This window comes from Peromyscus californicus, unplaced genomic scaffold (genome assembly GCF_007827085.1).
Source record: "Peromyscus californicus insignis strain IS unplaced genomic scaffold, ASM782708v3 Scaffold_6__1_contigs__length_162567912, whole genome shotgun sequence".
Taxonomy (NCBI): Eukaryota; Metazoa; Chordata; class Mammalia; order Rodentia; family Cricetidae; genus Peromyscus; species Peromyscus californicus.
Window position 1 is genome coordinate 127,705,034 of NW_026294584.1, and position 16,543 is coordinate 127,721,576.

Here is a 16,543-nt window from a genome sequence, read left to right on the forward strand (position 1 = left end):
CTGGAGATGTAGCTCAGTTGGTAGAGTACTTGCATACCATATTTAAACCCTGAGACTCAAATCCCAGTACCACACAAACCAGGCACAGTGGCACAGATCTGTAATCCTTGTATTCAGAAAGTGGAGGCAGGAGGATCAGAGGTTCACAACAAGCCTATGAGATTTCTCAGCAGGTAAAAAACCTGACTGAGTTAGAGTCTCAGGACCTATGGTGGAAGGAGAGACTTGACTTCCAAGATGTTCTCTAATCCCAAAATGTGTGCTATAGGATGTGCTTTTGCGTGCGTGCGCACATGCGCGCGCACACACACACACACACACACACACACACACACACCCCCCACAGCACACATCCACAAATAACAAATTAACTAAGTTCAAAATCATACTGAGTCAAGGCAAAACAATACAGAGATTCCTCCATTTTATATTCTTGCTGAGGCCATTTCAGGTTTAACTAGAATTTGATCTCCTTGATGGAGAATCCCATGGAAAATTACCCAGTGCTATTCTAAGAACCCATGGTCAAGATGTCCCAAGTAACTTAGCTTCTGTTAAACTGCCTGCTTGTGCAAACCTCCCCCTCCAGCTAACCGCTTATCTTAGCTTCTGTTAAACTGCTTGCTTGCTCAAAACCCCTACAGCTGCCAAGGGAGATGCCAGGATGTGCTTTCTGCCTTTAAAAATCCTGTGCTCTGGACACTCAGTACTACACTTCAGTCCCAAATATCTGAGTAGTAGTCCCAGATGGCTGAAATAAAGACTTTTCAATAGGATATAAACTGAGTGGTCATCTCTGGTGGGCTCTTCATAACAATACTTAGCAACTTAGCAAGCTTGAGGCCAGCCTGGGATACATGAAACCCTTTCAGAAAGAGGAATAGGAAGAGGAGGGGGAGAATAAATATTCTGTTCAGCCTCCTGGAACAAAGGTTTTCTACTCTTATCTGTTCCTGTACCTGCTCTGCAAAAGCAAACAAACAACCAAAAAAAAAAACCCCAACAATAATAACTTGGTAGCTTGGAACCTATCGAGTACCTGGTACACAACAGGAAGGTTGCTTTAATGCCAACTTGTCACAAATTAGAATCACTTGAGTAGTAGAATCACACCCGAAGAATTGTCCTTACTGCTTTGATTAGTGTGGGAAGGTCCATCCTGATGGTGGGGACACCTTCTGGTTAGAGCCCAGATAAGAAGGGTTCAAAAGGATGTTTATTCTGCCTTTTGCTGCTTGGCCTCCCTCTTTTTGCAGAGTTGACTTACCCCATTATTGCTGCTGTTGCTGATTCCCTCACTGACAGTAGAACCAACATTTAATCTTCCATCATGGAATAGAGACCAGCAGCTCTCAGGGAACTTCCCAGGTGCCCAGAGCCAGATTGGGACTACTGAAGCACCCTGCCTTGTGAACCAAGGGACTTCCGGGTGTTGCCTCCCAATGAGAGCTATTCTGGGACTATTGAACCACCCAGCCTCAAGGACTGAGTACCTGACTCTCAGTGGCCCAGGTATGATTTGGTTGTTGTTACTATTTTAAAACTCAGTTAATAAATTTTGGGGTGTGTGTGTGTGTGTGTGTGTGTGTGTGTGTGTGTGTGTGTTCATGTGTGCATGTGTGTTCATCCTTGGTTCTGTTCCTCTAGGGAGCCCTGACTAAATCAAAGCTCCAAACAAATGTGACTCCCACATGCCAAGATCTTAGTAAGCAACTTTGTGCTCACCCCTTGCCCTTGAAAGGAAGTTTCCATTTCAGTTCATCTTTGAAAGAGGTCAAACTCCACACCACTGAAGCTGGTATCATCTTGGGAAGACAGGAGAGAATGTTTACCTTGTACATCAGATGGCAAAGATTTCATAAAACTTTCTATGTGTTTCTCTCTTCCTGCAAGGCCTCCACTACTCAGGCATTGGCCTCAGAGTACCAACCCATTCCTCCAAATAAGAGCCTGGTTAACTCAGTAGAATTGTCTATTGTCCTTCAGACTGAATGCTTAGGACTCCATCCTCCCCCACCTTATGCAGCTGATCCAAATTTTTGCACAATTACCTGGGTTTCCTAGAAGGAGAGAAGGGTCCTGATTTCTTTTCTGGTCAACTTGACACAAGCTAGAGTTATCTGGAAAGAACCTCAGTTGAGAAAATGCCTCCATCAGATTGGCCTGTACAGCATTTTCTTGATTAGTGATTGATGTGAGAGGGCCCAGCCTACTATAGGTGGAACCACCCCTGGGCAGGTTGGTCCTCAATTGTATTTTTTAAAAAGGTAGGGGGGGGTGGCAAGCTAATAAGGAGCATCCTTCTGAGGCCCCTGCTTTGGTTCCTGCCTCTAAGTTTCTGCCTTTAGTTTCTACCCTGACTTCCATCCATTTGAAGAGCCAGGCTGCCTCCATCTTAGTTTCAAAAACCACCTTATAGTAAAGAGAAACCAGGTTCATTCCTGTTTATAATTCAACCTCTGTTTCTCAAGGATTAGGCTATGCCCCACCTGTAACCTTAACTACAAATGATTCTATACTCCTGTTCCAGGAAACGACAACCATGCCTTTGTTTCAAAAAGTTAATTCACCATCTTATAACCCTACCTTTGTTTAAAAAAGGCTGTTATGGCTACCAACCATGTTATGACTAACTGTTGTTATAACAACCTTGCAATCATGTTTTTGTTTCATGAGGTCATTACGACTAACTTGTTATGCTTACGTTCTGTTCCTGTAACCTGCCTAGTTTGCCTACCAAATCCTCCATTTAGAAACTTCCTACCCCTGAGCTATAAAAAAGTTTGTCTTCCTCACATCCAATGACCTCTGGAACCCCACCCAAGGGGGGGCAGCCCATGTACACAAATTAAAAAATCTTGCTTTAATTAATTGATTGCTTGGCCTGATGATTTAGGTGAGTGATCTTTCTCCTCCCAACTTTGAGATGAACACATTATGAACTATAAACTGTAAGCTGAAATAAACTTTCTTCTCCAAGTTGCTTTTGATCATCGTGTTTTATGACAGCAACAGAAATCAAACTGAGACAAGGGGCTAAGGGAGGGAAGAATCTATTGCTATGAAAACAAGATTTTTCTCTGTGTGGTTTTATAAAGATGTGTTGAAAGAATGAATCAACCAAGAGTATCACCATCAAACATTAGTCAGTGTCAAGACACTGCACCTGCCGGAAGCTGGAGCTCCCCTAATCCCAACCCCTTCTCCTGCCAACTCTTTACGGGGTCCTTGGTTTAGCAGAAAAAACAGTAAAGCCACGGGTCTGATTAAAACGCCTCTGCATCACTGAGGCATTCCCTAGTTTGCTCCCTCCGTATGCACGTCTGATTTCTGAGCTGCCTGTCTCTCCGGAACCTCCTGAGTCAGCATCCAGTCCCCACCCACACCCCTGTCTCCTGGTCTCTGGTTCAAGCGAATGTCTTCGGCATGGCCTCCATCCCTGAGGATCTGTGCTCATGGAGTGTTTTTTCCCACCTTAGCTCCACTGTTTCCATTCTTTCCTGACCACTGGATACTATGGGTGGAACAGAGAACCAGTCTCGTGTTACCTGATCCTGGCTCTATTTCACAATACTGTGATTAACAGCTTTCAGCCAGCATGTTTGGGAGGAATACTACACTGCCACCCACAAGACATTGACCTTGGACAAGTCACTTGATTTATCTGTGTCTCAGCTTTCTCGTGTGAAAACAATATTATACTCACTAGCCTGAGGTTGAGTTAATACAGTCAGTGTTCAGTTCCCATGAGCTGTTATTATTGTAACATGCATACCTATATTATAACTCATACATGCTCCTCATTTAGTTCTAACAAAAACCTCCCAAGTTGAGTACTGCTCTCCCCGACACATAGAATTTACAGAGAGGAAACTGGATTCAGAAAAAGTGAGTAATCTGCCCATTCTGAGCCTTTGTCCCTCCTACTCCATTCATACGTTGAATTCATAGCCCCAAGATAACAATACTAGGAGGTGGGGTCTTTAGGAGGGAACTAATCCTCTATGGACAGGCTTAGTGCCTTTGTTATAAAGAACACGGAAAGCTGCTGTTATTTTGCTAAATGGGCACATCGCCAAGCTGGTCAGGGAAGTTTCTTTTTTACAGTGGGCTGCAGCCAATGCAGAGACCCATAACTAGTCAAAGTGCTGAGAATAAGTGACCATTGAGTGCTCAGCCCTACCTCACCCCCAGGCTCAGGGAACATCAAGGAAGAAGGGGTGAAAAGAATGGGAAGGCTGGAGGAGGGAGAAGGGCTGTGCAACACTGTCTCCTAGAAACAAGGCCATTGCTCTCACCAACTTGCTGAAGCTGTGGTTACTACACACACCCTGCCCAAGACATGCCAATCAAAAATGCCATCATAAAGCTCCCCCTCTTTCTGAGGAGCTATTGACAGTTGATGGCTGCTGGGTGATGGGGGCGGGGGGTTGTGCAGGGGTGCTGGTCACTGGTGTGCGGCCCTATTCCCATGCATATGCAGGCAACACTCACTGGAATCAATAGGTCAGAAAGAATGAAAAAGAGAGGAAGGAAGGGAGGAGGGACATGAAGACAGACGGGAAAGGAGGGAGTATTTGGGAAACAGAACAAATGGGAGGGGGCATTTGGGTTGAATATGAGATACACTGTATATTTGTCCTGGTTAGTGTTTTGTCAACTTGACACAAACCATCTGGAAAGAGTCTCAGTTGAAAAAGGCCTCCATCAGATTGCCTATAAGCAAGTCTGTTGGGCATTTTCTTGATTAATGATCAATGTGGGAAGGCTCAGCCCACTGAGGGCAGTGACACCCCTGGGCTGAGTGGTATAACAAAGATGGCTGAGCAATTCAGGGGGAGAAAGCCAGTAAACAGCACTCCTTCATGGCCTCTGCTTCAGTTCCTGTCTCGAGTTCCTGTCCTGCCTTGCCTCAGAAATGAACTGTGACTGGGCCATGTAAGCCTTTCTTCCCCAAGTTGCTTTGGTCATGGTGTTTTATCACAACAATAGAAAGCAAACTATTTAAATATTTATTTAAAAATAAAATTACAAACTAATAAAATATTTATTATAATATAATATAATATATATAATCGTCAAAGAATAAATTTCAAATATTCTAGAAGGAGACCACAGAGAACTGCCTTGTCTCTCCCACTGTCTGAGGACCATGAAGAAAGTGTGTGTGTGTGTGTGTGTGTGTTCCATGCCATAAGCCAGGAAGACAGCCCTCACCAGACAGATACTCTGCTAGTGTCTTAGACTTCCAGCCTTTATAACAGTGAGAAAGCTCTGCTGCTTATAAGCTGCCCATGGCATGACACTTAAGGACTTACGGTATTAATGACCAAGACCATTACAGAGGCAGTACATATAAAAGCAAGGTCTAAGTTAGGGTCTGTTAGTGCAGCAGAACCAAGTCTTTTCCACTGTGTCAGGTTTCTACCAAAGCCAATTATCTCCAAGGTACACAGTGGACAAGGCTTCCTTGGGGGAAGAGCTAGACAGAAGAGGCCTCCAGCTTGGGCAATTACTAATTCTTTATGGCATACCTAGGAAGTCATGTAGTGAAACAAAATGAATATTAAACCAGACTTGAAGTATTACAGTCCTGCTTTACCACTCATTAGCTACATGCAAACACAGCCAGTCTCCAGTGACTTCATCCCAGAAAGAGGATGCTAACGCTGTGTTGATAGTAAGAATGCTACACATGCAATCCCATGGTGGGAGAGCAGAATTGGCTGAGTGGGGAATCGGTAAGAAGATGCCAAAGGTCCTAGAAGTTATCAAAGGTCCGAGTGCCCTTTAAAGTCGGCGTAGTGGGAGACACACTTTCATCACAGCCTAGGGAAACAGGGTCATTAGAGCAGCTGTGCACCCTTGGCAGGCGAGCCCACTCACTTCTGGAAGTCTGGTGTCACTGTAACAGAGTTGGATCCGACTCTTTCAGATGCCAGTGACAGGAAACTAACTCGAACAGTCATCTGCGTTAAAAGGAGGATTTCTTCAGACCTGGAACCTGGACTCCAGCGGAAACACACATGGACTCACAGGTTAGCTCTGATCTCAGTTGTCTTCTCTGTGTTGCTGCCATCTTTAAAGGGCAGCTCTACCTGCTGCACATCGGGATTACACCGGACCCCACTAAAGAACCACAGTATTGCAGTACTTTCTCATCAGGACCGCCAGCCCGCAAATAACGACACAGAGACTTACTATTAATTATGAAAGCTTGGCCTTTAGCTTAGGCTTGTCCCCAAATAGCTCTTATAACTTAAATTAACCTGCTTCTATTAATCTACATTCTGCCACGTGGCTCAGTTACCTCTGCTCTGTACCATATGTTCAACCTCTTCAGAGTCTCACTGGTGTCTCTTTAGCACAATCTGTGCACCTAGATTCCTCCTTCTCTTCCTCTTTCTCCCTGGAAATCCCATCTCTCTCTCCTGCCTAGCTATTGGCCATTCAGCTCTTTATTAAACCAACTACAGTGACACATCTTCACACAGTGTAAAGAAATATTCCAAAACACCACAGAGCAAAAGACTTTGTAATGAACGTTCCAGGAATCATTCTTTGTGACCTGGCTTCATGTGTCTATGTCTGGACCATCATGAGAGATGAAGGACAAAAATATCCTAACTGGCTAACCCCTGGAGTAAGAAGGATGGGATGAGCCCCATCAGAACCCTGTAAACTATGCTGGATGTGTTGGGGGAGGTAGATCTGAAAACCACAAGGTGCTGTTATCTGAATGAATGCTGGACGAACAGCAGAATATATCCACATCAGAGTGACAGGGTACAAGAGTCAGCCCCGGTGTAAATGTGTCTCGGATACAACTAGGTAAAGGTGACCAGAGAGTACGATAGAATTCTGCAAAGCAAATCAGAGCTACTGAGAAGTCAGTGCAATGGGAAGCAACGTGAGCATCCCAACCGAGACAAACACAGAGGATGCAGGACAGTGGCAGACACGACCTGGGACTAATCCCAGGGCCAAGACCAAGGTCAGCTTCTTGAAGGAGAAAAGTGTGGGGCTCAGGCCAGGCAGGTGGTTTGATATAATTGAGGACATAGCCAAAAGGCCTGTGCTGATGGAGCTGGTGCCTCTGGCTTTGGTTGAGTGGACAGCTTGTCCCTCTTCAAGGGCCAGCCTCAGCAGGCTAAGGAAACCATAGCAACCACAAGTTAAGAAAGACAGATGAAAAGCTTGTAAACACAGCTTCCAGCCATGTGGCATAGCTTTGGGCTCCTAGGAGACAGCCACATAAAAACCAGTCTAGCTCATGGCGACCAGGCAGAGGGGACTATTTCTGGGCACCACTGTGGGCCAACTCAGAGCCTGCAAAGCAGCCAGGCAAACAGGCAGCACAAACACATGGGTCTCGGTGGGTTGCGAATCTAGTTATTCACAAATGCCGAATGGCCAAGTTTGCTCCCTACGCTACTGCAGCTGCTATAGCTACTGTGCTGTTAAGCCACACACACCCTCCAGGACCCACCTCCCCTTCCTACCTCCTTGCAAACTTCTGCTCCACCCTTCAGCCTGTGAGGAAAGTTACCACCAGCACAGAGTGGCAGCGCTGGAGAAACCTGCTGACCAGCTCTGTGTAGCTCCGTCATAAATAACCAGCTGCCTCATGCAATTTCCTGAGCTGCACAACTGGCAATGACAACCTGCGTTTCCATCCATCATCCACAGTGATGGTGGGGCCTCAGCGGGATGCTGATAACTCCATTTTTCAAGGCCGTGGCCAAGCCCGTTTTTCACTTCCGGAGAGTTAACTGTTTCTCTGCGGGGCTTTGTGACAATCCCCGCTGAAAACAACCATTGAGTAGGACATAAAGTTTACTTTCTCTCACTCCGATTTTCCAAAGGCAGAGCACACACACACGGGGGGGGGGGGGGGGGGGGGGGGGGGGCAGGGGGAGAAGGAAGAGGAGGGAGAGAGAGAGAGAGAGAGAGAGAGAGAGAGATCAGCAAATTCTTTTCCCCTGATAAATACTTGAAATTTTAGGTGCACCAAACTCAAATAGTAACTATGGCAACACAAGCCATTCCAATAAGAGGACAAGGATTATTTCCAGCACAATAGCCTGGCTTGTGCTCCAAAAGCAGAGGTAATGTTGGCTGAAAGCAATTCCTGAATTGAGGTTTAAAAAAAAATCTACCAGCATTTGAGGCTTTATGCTTAGGATTCTACTTCCAGGCCCTAGGACTAGATGGCAAGATGAACTGACTGCTGGGTCTCTAGCCTGCCTCTCCAAGAGAATGAGCGTGTCGCCTCATCCTCTTCTTAGTCACTCTCCAGCCTCAAAGCCGTCTAAACCTCAGGATTTGAAGAAATCTAAGAACATGGCTTGGGAAAATCACAAACCAGGCCAAGGCTCTTTGGGATCATGCCTCTGGGAACTCCAAGGGCAAAGAGGTGTGCTGACCCGGCCCATGGTTGAGGAAGAAGATATCTAACCTCATTTGTTTCTCAGATTGGGAAACTGCGACCCACAGAGACTAGGATGCTTGGCTACGGACACTCAGAATCAGATGGTCACATGGACCCTGTTGAAAGCCACCGGCTGCAGAGGAGAACAAGATAGCATCTGATACCATAGCAAAGCTCAGTGTGGCGCTGGCAAGATGGCTCCCTGGGTAGAAGCACTTGCTGAGCAATCCTGACAGCCTGGGTTTGATCCCTGGAAGCTGAGGTAGAAGGAGAGTCAGACCTCCCAAAAGCTCTTCTCTAACTTCCACGTTTGTGCAGTGGCATGCGTACTCTCATACTCACTCACACACCCACAGCGCGAGTTTCTTAGAGTCGCATGTGGAATCTAAAACCCTTTCAGTGGACTTTGTTTGGAATTTGTTGGGCTTTCTGGGGCTGGGGATGGAACCAGGGCCTTGTGTGAGCTAAGGACATACATACTCTTCCATTGAGCCACATTCCCAGTCCCTCAGTGAACTTTTCATACTCTATTACAGTACCTACTTATTGGCCATTTTATATGGACTTATTTCTTTACTTATGTATCATTTTCGACAGCACATATTCATTCATTCTTTGATGAATATTTGCTCACTGAGCTAAGCATATCATCCAAACAGTATCACATTTCATTATCTAATATCATATATACTAAGTTAATTGCCAATCTTATGAGATGGTTCTTCAAAAATGGGGATGATGTCTAGCTCACTGGAGGCAGATATTCTAATTTCCACTTGATAACTGTAATGGGATCTTTATAACAAATACCATGAGCTGTTTTCCTTGCCAGGCCCCTGTTAACTATCTCTTGGAAATCCTCTTCCAAATACCCAATCTAGAGAACTATAATCTTTATCAATGGATAATTGTTACTGGTAAAATTATTTACTATTGTCTCTCATAGTAATATAAAACAAGCACATATTAAGAGGTAAACTTATAATGAAGGAACCAAGCATATGTTAGCAGGCTCAAAGGACATGTTAAACAACCCCCCCCCGCCCGCCCCCCCCCCCCTTGCTAGGCTAGGAAAGAGACTTGGAGAATAAAGGTGCTTGCCAACGAACCTGATGACCTGAGTTTGACCCCAAGGATCCACATGGTGGGAAGTTGTCCTTTAACCTCCCTACACACACCATGGTATGTGTGTATTCTCTCTCTCTCTCTCTCTTTCTCTCTCTCTCTCTCTCTCAACGGAATTTTAAAAATTTAAGGTACAACTTTAAAAAGGGTGAAAGAATGTTTAAAGAAAAGTGTTAAGTGGGTAGAAAACTGGCTTTCCTCATTGGATGGGAAAAGATGACCTCCCACTAGGCAGAATTCATCTGCATATCTATAGGCAAGATTATTTTGTTTTATTTTTGAGCCAAGGTCTCATGTATCCCAGGCTAGTGTCAAACTCTCTTTGTGTAGCCATGGATGACCTTGAACATCCTGATCCTTCTGCCCCAATGCCAGAGTGCTCAGGTTATAAGCATGGACCACCATGCCTGGTTTATTTGGTGCTGGGGATCCAACCCAGGGCTTCATGTGTGCTAGTCAAGTGCTAATACCACTGAGCTACACTCCAGCCAACAAGATTATTTTGTATTGCTACAATTTGACAGAGTTGTTAAATAACTCCCACGGAATCAGAATCAGCTAAGGAGTGTGCACCAAACAATATCAAGTTTTGCTTTGAAGCACAAATACACCTTACAGTTTTATGCCACTCACTTTTTCATGCATTGCACGCACATGCACGCGTGCGCACTCACACACACACACACACACACACACACACACATCCCTTCAGTATGCTTCACAGGGCCTGGGCGGTGGTGGCACACGCCTTAAATCCCAGCACTTGGGAGGCAGAGGCAGGTGGACCTTTGTGAGTTCGAGGCCAGCCTGGTCTACAGATCCAGGACAGGCGCAAAGCTACACAGAGAAACCCTGTCTCAAAACAAAACAAAACAGGGCCTTTATATGTACTTCCCATTTAATAAAACAAAATATTGAAACAATGTGTGCACATGAAGGCTGACATTAATTGAATTAATCATTTGTACTGCCTGATCAAAGACACACAAATGAAAGGAGGTTTGCATTTGGCTTGGTTTGATTTTATCACGTTTGGCAAAGAAGAACATACTGGCTGCAGCCCTCATTTCAGGGATTCCACACCCATGGATTCAACTCATGGGGGATGGAAATATGTGTGTTGGGGGTTGGGGGGAACCTAACATCTGTACTGAATAGACACAGGCTTTTTCTTTGTCACTGGTCCCCAAATACAGTAGAACAACTGTTTACAAAACATTTGCATTGTGTTAGGATTTATATGGATCTAGATTTAGAATCAGATGTAAATACCATGCCATTCACTTTGAAGGGTTTGAGTACCCACATATTTGATGGGGGAAGGGGTAACTAAAATCAGTCCCCTGGGGACAGATAATAGGATGACAGCGCCACGGTCTGGTGCTACTTCTGGTTTCTGCTGTAGGAACAACTTTAACAAAAGCCTATACAGTGGGGGCTAGAAAGATCGCTCAGCACTTAAAATGCTTACTGCTCTTACAGAGGACCAGGATTTGGTTCCCATCACTGACATGGCAGCTCACAATCACCTGTAACTCTAGTTCCAGGGGATCTGACACCTTCTTCTGACCAGTGCATGTTCCTGCATGCATGTGGTGTACAGATATACACTTGGTTACATTTACATACACACAAAATACAATTAACTAAGGTTTTATAAAAGCCAATACAGTGAAATACAGAGGTCATGTAACTAAATGTGAGGTCATGAAATTTTTGCCAATAGTAAAAGTTTCCTAAACACATGACAAACACAGTTAATTCAAAATCAAACATACAAGGAACCGAGGTTTCCAGAAGTTCTTGTCCAGGTTGCACTATGGCTGATCTGTGGTTCTGAACACAGCATGGCTCTTCATGTCATGCGCGCCTTCGCACCATGTGACTACCGTGAATGCCATCCGAAACACCTAAATATCAAATTATTTATTTCTGTATTGTATTGCTAGAATGTTTGGCTTTATTTCTTTACTTTTGTCTTGGTGGGGTTTTTTTGTTTTTTGTTTTTGTTTTTGAGACAGGGTTTCTCTGTGTAGTTTTGGTGCCCATGTCCTGGATCTCGCTCTGTAGGCCTTGAACTCAAAAAGATCTGCCTGCCTCTGCCTCCCAAGTGCTGGAATTAAAGGTGTGCGCCACCACCACCCAGCTCGTTTTGGTTTTTTGAGAGAGGGTCTCACTGTGTTGCCCTGGATGACCTAGAACTTGCCCCCATGAACCAGGCTGAACTCAAACTGGAAGAAATCTGTCTGTCTCTGCCTCTTGAGTCACTGGGATTAAAAGCATGCACCACCATGCCCAGCTAGATTACTTGATTTTAAAAGTTAGTTTGAATTTCTGTCTCAAGCTCCATTAAAAAAATGGTTCAGTCAATTTTATTTTGGGATTAGGACAGAATTTCTAACAAAAACTAAACGTCCTTAAGCATGGTTGTGCCGTTTTGTACTATGCATCTCAGCAAAGCTGTGTTCTCAGCATTGATGATTATAAAATCAAAACATCAATCAACTCTGAAGACTGTTGAAGATGCCCTTCGTCCTGCAGCATCAAATACTCAGCCAAGATCTAATTCCTTATGTAAAAATAAGCACATCATCTCATTAGTATGCAAATTTGCTTTCATCTTTAATAAATGGTGAGATGCGACACACCAAAGAATTATTCTAAAACAGACTTCTTCATGATCTATAAATGTTTGATTCTTTTACCCATTTTATAAATCTATGTATTCAGGGTGACATAACAATTTCTCAGGCAGAATGGGCTATGAGTGGAGCCTGAAGGAAAGGCAAATCAAAACCATCATCTTACCCCAGAAAGAACGGCCATTACCAAAGGCAAACACAAACGCTGGTGAGGATGCAGAGAAAGGGGAGCTCATGGGTGGCTGGCAGAAGTGTACAGCCATGAGGGAAAATAGTGTGGAGGGAAAAAACCCTAATAACAGGAGCTGCAAGGGAGCTTGTGGGAGAGAGCTTACCATACGTGAAACCTGGGTTCAAGTCTCAGTAAAATGGAACTGTGGTATCATCCAGGACTTCCACTGCAGTGTGTACTTCCAGAAGAAAGGAAATTGGGATGTCCAAGAGAGTACACTTCCACTTTTATCTATTCCACTGCTATCCACAAAAGCCAGGAGAGGGACTCAACCTAGGTGTCCATGAACAGACAGAGAGTGAGGAAAATGGAATACACTGCACAAGGAATATTTTTTTTTAACTTTTTAATTGATTCTTTGGGAGTTTCACATCATGCACCCCAATTCTGCTCACCTCCTGGTCTCCCCATGTCCTCCTCTCATCCCCGCTGTGCCCCCTTAAAAAAGAAAACAAAACAAAGTAAGCAAGCAAACAAACAAAGACAAAACAACAACAACAACAACAAACCTCCTGCTTCCCTTTCTTTCTGGCCTCTCCAACACCTCATCATTAGTCCTGGTAGCACTGAGGGCCTCACACTGTCTACCCTTTTGTCCAATCAGCTTTACTGGCAACTGTTCATTGAATGAGTCACTGGTCTGGTTCAAGGCCTCTGGTTTCTGGTACACCATCATCTCTGGATCCTCACCGGAACTTCTCTGGGGTATCCCTTGGCTGCTTCGAGTCACGGAGATCTGTGGGTATTGTTCCACAGGACCAGTCCCTTCACAAGCTTCAGCAAGTCTTGGATGGGGTAGATGCTAGGGTGGGCCAACCCAAAGCCCGACTGCAGGCCTGGGTGGAAGCCAAGCTGGTCAGTCCGGGCCACTGGGGCCACCCACCTCAGGCAAGTGGGTGGAGTCAGCTCCCCTAGGTCCATGTCCTCAGGGTCAGTTCACCCTCACCTGTGGTGAGGGGTGGGCCATCTCTCCGGAGTGCAGGGACCAGCTCTTTTGTGGTAGTGTCCAGCAAGAGTCTAGGCCAGCTTTCCCAGGGCCAGCGAAGGGCAAGGCCTGCTCAGCATGGCCCTCTGATTTCATCTTGCATGGTTCCTAAGACCTCCTGAGGTGACACGGGCCACAGACATGAACACAGACCCCAGCTGCAGCTGGACCACAGACCCAGACATGGCCCTCGGTTATCAGCTTGGGCCAGGACGTCATCCTGGTTCTGGGTAAAAGAAATGGCCACCAGACACCACTGAGGCCTCAGGTTTCAGCCCCAACCCTGGGCTTTTATGTGACCTTTGGTGGAAATATGGGACCTGGACTTCAGCACAGACCCCAGCTGTGGTAGGACCATGGACCCAGACATGGTCCTCAGCAGCAGCTGGGTCTGGATGTTACCACTGCCCCAGGTGGCAGTGCAGGCCACTCAGATCGGCACAGGCCCCAGCAGCAGTGTGGCCTCAGACACCAACATAGCCCTCAATCTAAGGCGTCTGCATGGCCTTTGATGGTAACAGGAGCCTCGGACATCAGCACAGATGGAATATTATTCAGACCTAAGAAATGAACATCTGCCATTAACATGATGAGCCTGGAGAACGCTATTGTTAAGTTCAGTAAGCCAAACACAGAAGCACAAATGCCATGTTCTCACTCATACTGAAAGCTAAAAAGAATTTGGTCTCCTAGAAGTCTGAGAGTAGAACTGAGGTCAGGCAGGGAATGCAGCTCAGTGGTAGAGAGCTCACCTAACACTCTCAAGGTTCTGGGTTCATCACCAGTAATAAACAATAAAGGAAAGAAAAATGTAGGTAGAGCAGAGATAAACCAGGGGCTGGCAGAGGAAGAGGGAGAGAGAAAAGTTAAATAATGGGACATAATCAAAAGACAGAGATACGAGACATAAGCTCTAGTGTCCTAGAACACAGCAGAATGAGTGTAGTTAACCCCAGTGCAGTGTGTGAGAAAGAATTCTTGCCTTCTTCTGAAGACAGCCTCCCTTGAGAGGTATATTTCATATTCCCTACAACTGGAACTAAAGGAACATCTTTTTCTCTGAGGGTGCAGAGGCCCCGAGAAGTTAAGGGACAGGCCTGGCTCACTTCCCACCTCACCTCAGATCATGTCCCTCTGAGCCTGAGTGAGTCATCCCTCAGCTGACCTCATAGACTGCAATTCTTATTTTCCTCTGTTCTTCAAACCTAAGCCTAAAACACACAGGGTTAGCGGTCTCCTGGGTCTTATTTCTCAAGACTCTTGTGTCAGATAACACTTCTATTAAGTAAGTTTGTATGCTCTTGTTCTTGGTAGAATCGGTCTCTTTTGGAGGGCTCAGCCATAAGCCTAGTGATGGATAGGAAGGGACTTCTTCCCTCTTTTCCCAGTCCCACACAGAACAATATTACGTGTGTGTGTGTGTGTGTGTGTGTGTGTGTGATATTCAAAATGGATCCGTTAAAAAAAAATGGATCAGCATCTTAGTTATCTTCCACCTCAAAAGAAAAGAAAAGATTAACTGGATATGGTGGTACAAACTTGTTACTCACTGGGTGTGGTGGCGCACGCCTTTAATCCTAGCACTTGGGAGGCAGAGGCAGGCGGATCTCTGTGAGTTTGAGGTCAGCCTGGTCTACAGAGCGAATTCTGGGACAGGATCCAAAGTTACACAGAGAAACCCTTTCTCGGGAAAAAAAAAAAAAAACAGAAACAAAAACAAAAACAAAAACTTGCTACTCTAGCACTGAGGAGGTGGAAACAGAATAGGGAATTCAGGGCCATCCTTGGCTACATAGTGAGCTCAAGCTTAGCCTAGGCTATATGAGACCCTGTCTCAAAAATAAATAATATTAAAATCCACAAAAATAAAAAATTAAGACATTAAGACTATATGTTCTTATTAAATTAAAACTATAAGTTTTGATTATTTCCTTGTTGCTTTTCTGTCAGCTTAGCAGCTGCACCTGAATCTACTGGTATACTGATATTTTAACTACAGTCAGCACTCCCCACAGACCAGGATTTCTGGTCCCAGTGCACCAGCTCAGCCAAGGCTGCCAAATGTAGTTTTAACTAAGTCTCTACCATTCCATTTACCAATAAAGACTAGGCAGGGGCGGTGGTGGCGCACGCCTTTAATCCCAGCACTCGGGAGCAGAGGCAGGCGGATCTCTGTGAGTTCGAGGCCAGCCTGGTCTACAGAGTGAGTTCCAGGAAAGGCGCAAAGCTACACAGAGAAACCCTGTCTCGAAAAACCAAAAAAGACTAGGCAGTCAGATATTGGGGTGAAAACTTGCTAGCTCAGAGAAGCTGAGAAGTAACCACCTGACCCTTTTTGGCCGGAGATCCAGCAATAGAAGCGTCTCTCCACTGGTCCCAAACCAAGAAGACTACACATCTCTACTCTTCCCTGTGCATCTCTCTATCCATACTCCTGGCCCCTCTGTATTCTTTATGGCTAGTTCCTGTCAAATAGTCTCTGGCTCTGCCCCCTGAGCCAAGGTTAATTTTATTAACACAGTCTCAGAGTTTCACAGTTTGATCAAATTTTCCACAACACTTCCTCTTCCAAATTCCAAATTATTGTTTTCATATCTTTAAGTTCTTATTTTTTCAACAACTCAAGACACAGGTATTGCCTTCTAAAGGTTGTTTTCTCTGTTCATGTACTGATACTTTCTTTGGTCCTCATGCCTTCCACTGTGGACTCTCCTTCTACATAAGGTCCAGAATTTCACTGCTATGGAAACTGGAAAAGTGATTCAGCAGTCAAGAGCACTTGCTGGTTTTCCACTTATCTGTGTCCCCCAGTAAAGTTTATCTGAGGATCAGAGGGAAAAAGCCAGCCACTAAAGTAAACATAGAGGTCAGGCAATGGTAGCACACGCCTTTAATCCTACCACTTGGAAGGCAGAGATCTGTCTGGCTCTCTGTGAGTTCAAGGCCACACTGGGAACAAAGCCAGGCATGGTGGTACATATCTTTAATCCCAGCACTAACCATAAAGGTCTGGAGGTCTGTACAGACAGACAGGAAGTGACAGAGTTAGGCAGGAAGAGGAAGCAATGTAGCTGGGCCAGGACAGGAAGTGAGTTGGCAGACCAGAAAGGCATATAGGCATGGGTATA

General features: G+C 45.2%; 1 protein-coding gene across 1 annotated transcript in view; it reads right to left on the reverse strand.

Annotated features, from left to right (window-relative positions):
* Nucleotides 1-12,891: 12,891 nt before the first annotated feature.
* The window catches only part of LOC128099731 (uncharacterized), a 68,863-nt gene continuing 65,211 nt past the window's right edge, over nucleotides 12,892-16,543 (reverse strand). Inside the window, exon 4 of the mRNA XM_052721555.1 lies at nucleotides 12,892-13,975. Coding sequence (XP_052577515.1) covers nucleotides 13,899-13,975 — 77 coding nt within the window. The 3' untranslated portion in view covers nucleotides 12,892-13,898. The remainder of the gene's footprint in view (nucleotides 13,976-16,543) is intronic.